At 45.2% G+C, this 11301-nt stretch overlaps 1 protein-coding gene across 1 annotated transcript; it reads left to right on the top strand.

Annotated features, from left to right (window-relative positions):
* Positions 1–204: 204 nt before the first annotated feature.
* Positions 205–11185, top strand: LOC306748968 (juxtaposed with another zinc finger protein 1-like; the record flags this gene model as incomplete). The annotated part of the gene is made up of 5 exons (XM_079232204.1): positions 205–319; positions 7340–7412; positions 8440–8636; positions 9767–9936; positions 11009–11185. The coding sequence occupies 5 exons, from the start codon at positions 205–207 to the stop codon at positions 11183–11185; spliced, it is 732 nt and encodes a 243-aa protein (XP_079088330.1).
* Between the last annotated feature and the right edge of the window lie 116 nt (positions 11186–11301).

Genomic DNA, 11301 nt, shown 5'->3' with positions numbered 1-11301 from the left:
CCCACCCCCACCGTCCCGCCTGCCTCCCAGTTGCGTTCGCCGCTGTCCTGTCTGGCCGACCGGTGTCTGCTCCGCGCTCTGCGGCGCTCCCACCCCGAAAATCTCAACCTCCTCGCTCACCTCCCCGGCTCTCCCGGTCTCCTCCCCCCCTCCTCCCCGGTACCCACCACCTCTCCGCCCGGTGAATGCACCAGCGCCGACAATATGACGGGCATCGCCGCCGCTTCTTTCTTCTCCAATTCCTGCAGGTTCGGGGGCTGCGGTCTCCCGTTCGAGACTCTCGCCGAGCTCATCGTCCACATCGAGGACAATCACATCGGTGAGTCAGGCCGGAGGGTGTGTGTGGGGGGGAGGAGGAGACGGAGCTGCTAGCTGGCGTTAGCTAGCTGCCTGGCTAGGTAGCTGCACAGCAAATAGGCGTGCGTTCCGCTATTCCTTGCGGCTCGCTCTAGGCTCGTCGGAGCGCGAGTTATTCAGCGACACGAGACTTCAAGTCTCTATTTTTGGGGCAAAACACCGCTTCTCCGCGAAATAAAGTGAACCGGCTTGATGTATGTCTGCATTCGCCGTGCCGAGTCACCTCTTGCAGCGGTGGCTCGGCTCCGAGGGCCGCGGAGGTCTCATAGGTGCAACTAGCATTCCGACCAGGCAGCGGTTTCACAGCTAGCGCCGCTGAGAAGTCTCGTGTGTGTTTACGTTTGCAGGCCTGACGCGGTGCGGCTCGATGCCGCCTGTCGCTTTGGTCACCTCGGGGTGTCTTTACGCGTCGAGGCATCACCTTTTTGCATAGTGCTTGCGCCACTTAATTGCCATTGACACCGCCCCCCCCCCCTTTGCGAAATACGTGCAAGGAAATTGCATATATTGTCTTGCACGTTCAACGAGCGTCAACTTGTTGCACCCCTATGTAATAGATTTTCATCTGATGGTAAACCCTCTGATTATTGTCACCTTGTATAGACTCACTATCATACACCTTAGTTTGGAATAGTATGACATTACTGCAAATTATTTAAGGTATTCCTAGGTAACAAAGACACAGGTAGTGCTTCAGTATACACATAATTGTCTATTGGTGATGATTGATACATTTCTTAACTTGTATTTTTCTCCATCAATGAATGCGACAAATGTGGCCTCAAGAAAAACACAATGAATATATTTGAATCACACTGTTGAATAGTTACTGTACCTCTCTTAGATGCAGGTGCAGTAAATACAATGTTCTTACAAGTCATAAGTGTTGCTTAGTTTTTTTTTACGAGTTATTGCTCCCTTTTGCTATTTACATTATCTAAACGGGAAAGTCATTCAAATGTAGTCTAATTAGTACCATGCAATGTCATTCTTGTTAAATATTTGACACTTTTTGCGGCACAGTTCGAATGCTTTCTGTTTAAACACAGGATTAATTTATAATCCACCATTGCAAATTACAGTGTATAAGAATTTGGTGGAGCTGTGAACCAAAAAAAACACTAATCTGTCACGAAGTTGATGTACTCTAATCATTATTTGTGGTGTGTATCCATCCTCTGGAGGCTGTTTGAAGAGGGTGAGGTGGTGGGGCGAGGGGGTAAAATGGATGCTTCATTGAGCCAGTCTCCATGGCAACTGGCCGTCTCCAAAGGGGTTGGGGGCAGTATGCTGGCTGAGTTATTGCACACCTGCTGTCTCACTAACAAAGAGCGCTGCCCAGCCGCTAGCTGTGGTGAGGACACCCGGCGTGTGATGTTGTCACATCACATGCGTGGCAGGACTGATGTGTGGAGGAAAAAAAAGGGGTCAAGTTTCGTGTGACTGTGCTGTGAGTGAGGAGAAAGTGAGCGTGGGTGATGCTGTTTTGGACCCTTCTTCATTTGACCATATGCTCCGTAGACCACTTGCAAATTTACCAAAGCCAGTGCTCAGAATGACCATTTGATTTATTTATTTTTTACATATATATCTAGACCCCAAACAAATCAAAGGACATTATGACAGAAATGCAGGAGCAGATATCGTCCTTTCGGTCACAGAGCCATGCCTCACTGATGTATGCCCCATCTGGCTCTTAGCTTGAACTTTGACCCCAGCCGTCAAGCGAGCGGAATGGCAGTTTACCAGTTAGATAGCTTGGATTAATGAGTTCCCCCTCTGCCGATTTGTACCGCGGCCGGTCATCGGCAGCATCAAGATCACACACAGTCAAATCAATACCACTCGCAGATCAGTTACCTCAGTGATAAGTGTGACAGATGGAAGGGATTGAGGTGAGAGGGGGTAGGGGCGTTTAGCCGTGACTTCCCTTCTAGGTTTTGAAATGGTGCAGCAGTGTGTGTGATCAACAATCAATGAAAAGATAAGCTAATTTGATCCCCCTAGCTCCTTCACGTGAGACTTCAGATAAGCTGTTTGAAGCTTTGCAGATAACAGATTGCCTCGCTCGTGGTCGATCCTGCTGTGTGCAAAGAGACTATGAAAAAGACGTCACTCACAACTAATCAGATAATCCAGAGGTGACAACAGGCTTGTGCTATCAGATGTAAACAGCTGTAAAAGTGAGTCAGTGGGTCTCAAAGTCAGGGTCCAGAAGTCTGTAGTCCTCTGCTAGAAACACATGGTTCATTATTCGTAGACTGTGCTGCCCTCTTGTGGTTGTAGATCCTATGTGCTACATTTCCCCCAAAAATGAGTAACATTTTGTGTTCTTGCCTGTATGTCAATGATCTCAACTTGTATCTTATTTGGACTTGTGCCTCCTCTAGCACAGCACACAATAGCTGGCAGCAAACAAACCAGATGAGCCTGTCGTGATCTTTTCCGTGAGAAAATGAGGTAATGTGTGGGTCTTCAGTGCTGACCTCATCCCAGAAGAAAGGATAGCAGCCTTCCAATAACATACCAGCACTGTTTAGATTACAGCTGAATGCAAGAGGAAGTGGGTTAGGTGTTTTGTGTGGTTGTTGTCTTTGTGGCTCAGGCTTTGTGAGGTGACTCTAGGTAAGGTCTGAGGAATGCAATGATGTCAGGCTCATCTGCCTGTGTGCAGTATTGTGCCGTGTTCCCACCTGCACAGGCACATACCTGCCTCTTACCTCAACAAATAGGAGCTGGGAAAGAGGGGGAGGGAGAAAGAGATTAACAGTGGGGAAAAGAGATTTGAAAGAGAAGGTTAAGGGAGGAAAAATAAGGGGACGAGCACAGGGAAATGCTAAACATCTCAGCTTTGTTAAGACCGAATTAACTTAATTCTGTTCACTTGGACTTGGCTTCATAGCTGGAATCAAAGACTGAGGTGTGACTTGACAAGATGAGTCAGGTCAGCGTTGTTCTGTAATAGCAGCCTCTGCTAAAACGTGCAGATAATGGACCTACAGTAACTTTTAAATATGTAATCATTCAGCCCACCGGCCAAGTTTGGCGGTTTTCCTTGGCTCAAAGAAAAGGCGAATGTAAACGCAATACGGTGAAGCAGTTTATACTTGTTTTTCATTAACGGGCAGAAAAACCCCTTCCCTGTTTTTTCTTCTTCAAATAATGACATAATTGCATAGCGGAGGAGGTATTATGTGAATTACCAGAATCTGTCTTTGCATTCGTTTCTTTGATGTTTCCAGTCAATCTGAGCAATAATTAACTTTAAGATGAAATCATTTTGTGGTGTAATCTTCAGAGCTGGATGATTAGTTGATAAATACACAAGCTGATCAACATTTGTTTTTATCTATAACAGATTTTATAATTATTAAATAGTTTCTCATGGAAAATTCCAAAAGTTGTGAAGACCCTCTGCGTTTCTTTGTCGTATAGTTTTGGACTGTTAGTCAAAGGTCTGTCACAATAATTACTATATTGTCCAATATATGAATGAGGCTTCAATCCTTTTTATGTAATCAACTTATTGTACAATATATGGACATGACCGTGATTGTTATTGTCTTATTGTACACTATATTGACATGACAATAAATAGTCGCCCCCTGCTGGCTAATATACATAATGCAAGTTTAAGGCACCTCTGCATAGGCTTCACTTTTCAGCAACTAACTCTAATTCTTGATCATTGACCTAGTGATTATATGAATAATGAACCGATGATTTATTCCGTCTATGAAAAGTCACAGAATACTGAACGGCCATCACAAAACCCTAAAGTCCATGGTGATGCCTTCAGATGTCTTGTTTTGTCCAACCAACAGTCCAAAACCACAACATATTCAGTTAACAACGATGCTGAGGAGCTAAAACTATGAAATCTTAAATTGATAATAACAAATGTTTGCTGATATATTATCTGTCGACTAATTGATGCTGATTGATTGATTGATCATACATTTACCATATTGTTTGATATGAATCAGTATCAGAAAATACCCTTATTGATATGATGATGATGTAAAACATATAGCCCCTGCCAGATTGTTTGCCCTCTTTCAGAGGTGTGAGACGGGAAGGGGCGTGTTTTTGTGCATGTGAGAGAGAGTGTTTCAATGTACTTGCTAAATGACCTGTCAGGGTGTAGCGGAGCAATTAGTGGATCGGCATCCTAAACTGGAAACTGCAGGCCCTCTCTTTTCACGCTCCACATACATCCGCATACACACAGTCACACAGATTGCCTTTCGGAAGTCGCAGGGCCCGAGCGCCCCGCCAAGCACTGGGAAGTGTAATTACAGAGAAGTTTGCCTTTTCCCCCACCCATATCCCCCCTTCTCCTCCTCCTCTCCTCTGCGCTCCCTCCATCCGGTTGCCTGCTGCTCTAGAAACACGTTAAAATGCTCTCTGTGGCTTAATTAGCAGCCTGCAAAACAAGCCATGCATTCTTGGCCTGGTTTCAACACATACACACATGGAAAGACACACGCGCAGACCTATGTGCACATGCATGTGGACACATGCACACAGTGGGTATTCAGCAGGGGGCAGCAGTGTACCGCCGGTGAGAGATGGATGCCTGTGTTGAGATGAGTGGAGCTGCAGTTGATTGGTTGCTGCTTTTAATGACAGGAATGCGAATTAGGGAGATATTTATAGACCCTGGAGACTCTGAAAATGTCTCAGACATGCACTGAAACACACACACACATGCAGAAGGAAAACGCAAAGAGCAGGCGATGCACCTTGTCAGTTCAATATAAAACCTCCGAATGAAATCATTGACCATGTCTCTTCATTTAGTTGTGTGTCTGTGTCTAAATATATGTGTGAGTGTGTATGTGCAGGTCCCCTCCTGCTCCAGTGGCAGGATTAGCAGCGTGTTAGCTTCCTGTCCTGCTAGGTGAGCGGAAGTCATAAAGCCGGTGAACATTTACTGCATCTCTCTCTCTCTCTCTCTCTCTCTCGTGTGTGTGCACCTGGCTTACTCCATTTCCACCAACACCCTGCCCTCCTCCCCCTTCTCTACACACACATGCACACACTTACCTCATCTTAAAGCAAAGACCGGAGCTTCTTGTACATCCAGAGTTGTTCTTTTATACCTGGCTGTCAAACGTTTGCCTAAATGGCAAATTTAGCTGCCTGTTCCAGTGTTCACGGCTATTCTGAATATATCCTTCCATGTTGGACGACTGGTTCATCATTGCAGATGGATGGTTCTTATTTACAATACTTAAAAGACTAGTTGATTAATCAATTAGTTGCTCTACAGAACATCTATCAACAACATGTTTTTGATAACCAATCATAGAAGTGATTTATTAAGGAGCAATGCCAATAATTTAGTGGCTCCAGCATGATTTCTCATGAAATATTGTTGGAATAGGGACTGAAAGAGTGAAATGTGAAAACGCCACTTTTTAATTTCCTGGTCTTGAGGGCCACATTACAGTCAGGTGATACATTTCGGAGGTTATTTTTTGATAGTTTCAGCCAAGGAACGAATTTCCTTACAACATTGAACATAAATGCGTAGATGAGCCACAAGAATATGCAAACTTAGTGGTTTTAAGACTTTAAGATGCAGCTAGCTCTCATTGTCATGTTTCCTGACTCAGCCGTGTGTGTGTGTGTGTGTGTGTGTGTGTGTGTGTGTGTGTGTGTGTGTGTGTGTGTGTGTGTCTGTGTGTGTGTGTGTGTGTGTGTGTGTGCGAATGCATGCTCAGAGAGCTCTGGTCTCTACATCTGAGCAGCAGGTAGGATTATAAAGGCTCTGCTATAAAAGACTGTTGAAGACCACCTCTGAGGACCACCTCAGATTTATGTTTGCGTGTGTATTTATGGATGCATACCCTTGCTATCTTTTTTCCTCACCTAGCCTCTTCAATGCTTTTACATAAACTCAAATGTAAGAGATTCTGCTGTACGCTGCAGCAGTGGTAGTGTTCATTTTTTCCTAGGTTGTTTTTGTGTTTGCTGGTCTCCTTGGTGTTTTCCTGCACGGTGGGAAGTCTGCATTCTCTTTTAATTATGAGGTGTGAAAGCCTGAAACTAAAGGGCTAAGAAGGCCAACACGCAAACACACGCACGCACATGTGATTAGTTGGAAGGCGCGTCCAGGAGTGTGTTGTTAATTGTTGCACAGTGATGATCCAGTTCTTGGATCTGAATTGCAATACATCTGCTAACCATTACATATAAAGCGGCAATTATGCCTACATGCACATACACTTACACAGGCACAGCCATGTATGCCATGGCTAAAACCTACTTTTTAGTGTGGTCCCGTCTGAATGTTCCGACGTTGAACACTTGATGGCACTGGTACTTTGCAGATGCACCCACCCGCAGGGTTTTCATGCACACTTGCTCCTGTTTTCCAGGGGGTGGGAGGTGGGGCTTTGAAGTTAACGCTGCTTCCCTCAGGCAGTGGAAGTTGCCTACTGTAGTGTTACTGACCTAGCAAGTCAACTGGAAAAAGTGTGTGTGTGTGTGTGTGTGTGTGTGTGTGTGTGTGTGTGTGTGTGTGTGTGTGTGTGTGTGTGTGTGTGTGTGTGTGTGTGTGCGTGTGTGTGTGTGCGTGTGTGTGCGTGTGTGTGTGTTTGAGTAGTACACTGTGTACATTCATCACAGCTTCTAAGTCGCTTTTTCACTCTCGGACAAATTTCTTCTTTGCCACATTTAGACTCCGGCAACGATTAATCAGCCTTTGGTCACTTTGGGAAAGGCATTCGTAGTAAATTACAGACAGCCTGGCGCAATAATGTGCCACAAGTATCTGAAATGTATCTGCAGGCTCTCGCATATTATGGACTAATACAGAGAATGCAGTGTGAGAAACATCCTGCAATCTATCAGCCAGTCTGGCAGGAAGAATAGATGTATGAGTCAGCTACATACTAAGAGTATTCACGCAACATTTTCCCTCCAGAGAGAGCAGTGATTAATCTGAATGTCTCCCTCTCTTTCTCTCTCTCAGACACAGATCCGCGGGTCCTGGAGAAGCAGGAGCAACAGCAGCCCACTTATCTGGCCCTAAGCTACATCAACAGGTACACACACAGACACAGACACAGACACACACACACACACACAGACACAGACACAGACATACACAGACACACACACACACACAGACAGACGCAAAGGTGTCTACAGAGGGCAGCATTGCTCCACCAGTGAAAGTCTGTGTGTGTGTGAGTGTGCGTACATGTGTCTTGCGGAGAGAGCAGCTCAAATGAATGATGCCTTCCCATAGACACAGCAGTGACTCATCCACAGACCAGCAGAGAAAACCACACAAGACAATCACTCCTAAATCCCCGTGCTGTAAACGGCACCGCCAAAGGCTGCCTTTCAGGATTACTGCATGAGTGTGTTTTTGTGTGGTGAACCGATGTGTCACGTCCCACTTGCACCGTTAAATCACTCCCAAGACGCAGCGTTGAGAAAGATAACGGTAAAACAGAGAGAGTTAGGTTTGTTTTCTGTGGTAATTGTTCAAGTGGCGAGGTTGTAAATGTCACCCGTGTTTACTGTACAATGTTGTGACAACTGTATATTTGAAGGGACTGCTCATACTGCAGCTCAATTATGTCTGAGACCTTCCTCTCATGGCACCAGGGCACAGAACAGCCATAATTAGATGACACCTTAAATTCTTCTAATATAGCAACAAATAACCCTATAGAACGTTAGAAAGTAAAAACAGAAGTATTAAAAAAAAGTATATCTGCTTTATTAAAGTATAAATCTAGTTAATCACCATCGATGGAGTTTTCTCAGCATAGTCATCATAACTGACAAAAACGATGGCCAAAGAAATTAGGACCCAAGTTGTAATTCACCAGAATTCTACAAGTTATGAATGATAATACAAGGGAAACATTTGGGTGACTTAAAATAGTTATATTTCCTTTGAATTAAGTGTTGCGTTTCAGTAAGTTCACCTGCATTGCCTCCATTAATAAGGAAATCAAGTTGACACGTTGGTAAATTATATGAGATTCAGGGACTTAACCGTGTCATGCGATTTACTGATGACACCTCTCCCTCTTCGCCACCGTTGGGTGCAATCAGGTTCATGACGGATGCAGCGCGCCGGGAGCAGGAGACCATGAAGAAGAAGGCCACGCCCAAACTGTCCCTGTCCCTCACTGGCGGAGTGTCCAGGAATAGCACGGCCACGCCTCCTCGACACACCAGCGGTAACCTGACGCCTCCCGTCACACCCCCCATCACTCCCTCCTCCTCCTTCCGGAGTAGCACACCTACAGGTACGACAGGTGTGTTTGTCGAAATGTCTGTTTGACCGATTGTACTTGTGGAGTGACTGGAGCTGTTTAAACGGAATAGTGTAAATCAACTCTACGAACAGAAAAAAGCACACGTTATGTTTTACGCCATCAGGAGCCCATTCATCAAATGCAGGCAGCTAAATACAATGCAGTGTATTCTGTAACCTGGCTACTGCAGAAAAAAAGGTGTATTCAGTCATGCAAACTGGCTATTTTTCCTCAAATGTTTGAATCCAGAAGAAAATGGAAACCAGAAGAGGCTCAAAGCCCAACCACTGTCTACTGCTGTGTGTGTGTGTGTGTGTGTGTGTGTTGGGTTAGGGGGCTCCTGCAGTGAGCAGACCAGTCAACACTCTGCTAATTACATAGCAGCTGTCACGCTGTGTGTTCGCATGGGGCCGTGTGTTGGACAGCCCAGAAGCAGATGTCCAATTCCAGCCCAAATGGTTCCAAACGTTGTGTTAGGTCTGGGCTTATACACCAGCATGGCTACACACACACACACACACACACACACACACACACACACACACACACACACACACACACACACACACCCCCTCTTTCGACATGTGCCAGGGTGCCATCCATTTCCTCATGCTGAGGTGCAGCATTTCCTGTGAGATGGTGGGGGGTCAGTGAGCCTTTATGTGTGTGTGTGTGTGTGTGTGTGTGTGTGTGTGTGTGTGTGTGTGTGTGTGTGTGTGTGTGTGTGTGTGTGTGTGTGTGTGTGTGTGTGTGTGTGTTACCATGCGAGTGGAAAATGTACTTTTTCCAGGCTGAGCAATGGGGATCACTCCCACTTAATGATCTCTTTAACAGTGCCAAACCCTGCGTCTTGACTCACAGGCGTACACAGAAGCACACACACACACACACACACACCACTGCTGTTTTGTCTGAACAGTGCTTTCAGTGGCATGTGGGCTGCTCATGCATTACAGAAAGCAGCAGAATATAGAGAGCGGTATTAAGAAAAAGTCATAAATCATTTCTGTTTGGTAAATTCCCTAGGCATGATGTATTTTGGGGCATAACCCCATTATGATCAATTTCATCTGGGATGACTAGCTTTTTTTTTGTTCTGCGTGTCTCCATCGTGCCTCCAGGCAGTGAGTATGATGAGGAGGAGGTAGACTATGAGGAGTCGGACAGCGATGAGTCGTGGACCACAGAAAGCGCCATCAGCTCTGAGTCCATCCTCAGCTCCATGTGCATGAATGGGGGAGAGGAGAAGCCGTTCGCCTGCCCCGTCCCCGGCTGCAAGAAGAGATACAAGGTACAGCCCGCCACTGCCATGGGACACGAGGTTTAGTTGTTTCTAATGATGTCTACACTGGAGCTTTTGTCTAAGTATCACATGTCTGGACATAATTTTTGAAAAAAACACATTGTAAATCAAGAATGCCAGATTGGAATCAGTGATAAATGTATCATGGTATATTTGGTTTGGTTCAATTTTATTACGGCTGGTAACAAAAAACTCATTCAGCTTGTACCTTTACAGACCATAACAGTGACGTGGGATGAAGTCACATTTAGTATTGATCATAATGAGTCCACATGTGTTTTTCAACCAGATATCATCCCAGTATGCGAACAGATTTTTGAGCAGGTCTGATTTAAAATGGTAAATAGGAGTTTCAGTAATAACAACACTTTAATGTAACTGTAGAATTGTTATAAAGTTATCAGTAATGAGTAGTAATTAAGAAGATTAGCAACTGCCACGGCACAAGTTGAAGGGCAGGGTAATGATCATTGTACTGTGGTATGTTTTCCACTGTAAACATTTTGAATTAACTTAGGCTACTGCCAGTAGCTATTTATTTCAATAAGAAATTAGCCTGGGATCGCAGTCTGGTATGAAAGTGTTGCACACAAGCCCCCAGCAAGAGCACCGGGCTTTGAGGCCAGTTTTACATAGTGGCAAAACCGTGGAATTACAACTTCCGGGTTTGTCTTGTGATACCATTGGGCCCAAAAATACTTTTTCCCAGAGGCTTTCCCAATGTAAGTCTGTGGGGGGAAAAAAGTATTTTTCCACAGATTTGCATTTGAAAAAAGCTGTCTGTAACTCCCTAGTATGACCACTTAATTAAATAGCCCTTTAAATAATTTGGTCCTAAATGTTGTAAAATGATAGTTATTTTCTTTTTTTTGGCTTCATGAGCGACCTTTAAAGGAATGAACGGTGCTCTGTCTCCAACGCTGTATCCAGTTGCTTTTTATACATCCATGGTCGCACACCGGTCGCGTTCAATACTGCGTATCAAACACGGTCTTGTGTAAAAAGGGTGCTTGTTACTCTTCTCCACTTGTAATGTATCCTCTCTTCCCTGTCTCGTCAGAATGTGAACGGTATCAAGTACCACGCCAAGAATGGTCACCGCACGCAGATCCGTGTGAGGAAGCCCTTTAAGTGTCGCTGCGGCAAGAGCTACAAGACCTCGCAGGGCCTGAGGCACCACACCATCAACTTCCACCCGCCGGTCTCCACCGAGATCCTGCGCAAGATTCAAGGCTAGAGCCCGCGCTCGCACCGACTTCTGCCCCAAACATAGCTCTGTCCTGACTTTCCTTACCCGACCCTTTTATCCCCATCACACACACACTAAAGGATCATGTGCGTGCTTTAATTTTC

The sequence above is a fragment of the Taurulus bubalis genome (assembly GCF_910589615.1).
Source record: "Taurulus bubalis genome assembly, chromosome: 16".
In the NCBI taxonomy this organism is placed as follows: Eukaryota; Metazoa; Chordata; class Actinopteri; order Perciformes; family Cottidae; genus Taurulus; species Taurulus bubalis.
This window is presented reverse-complemented; position numbering and strand designations above follow the sequence as displayed.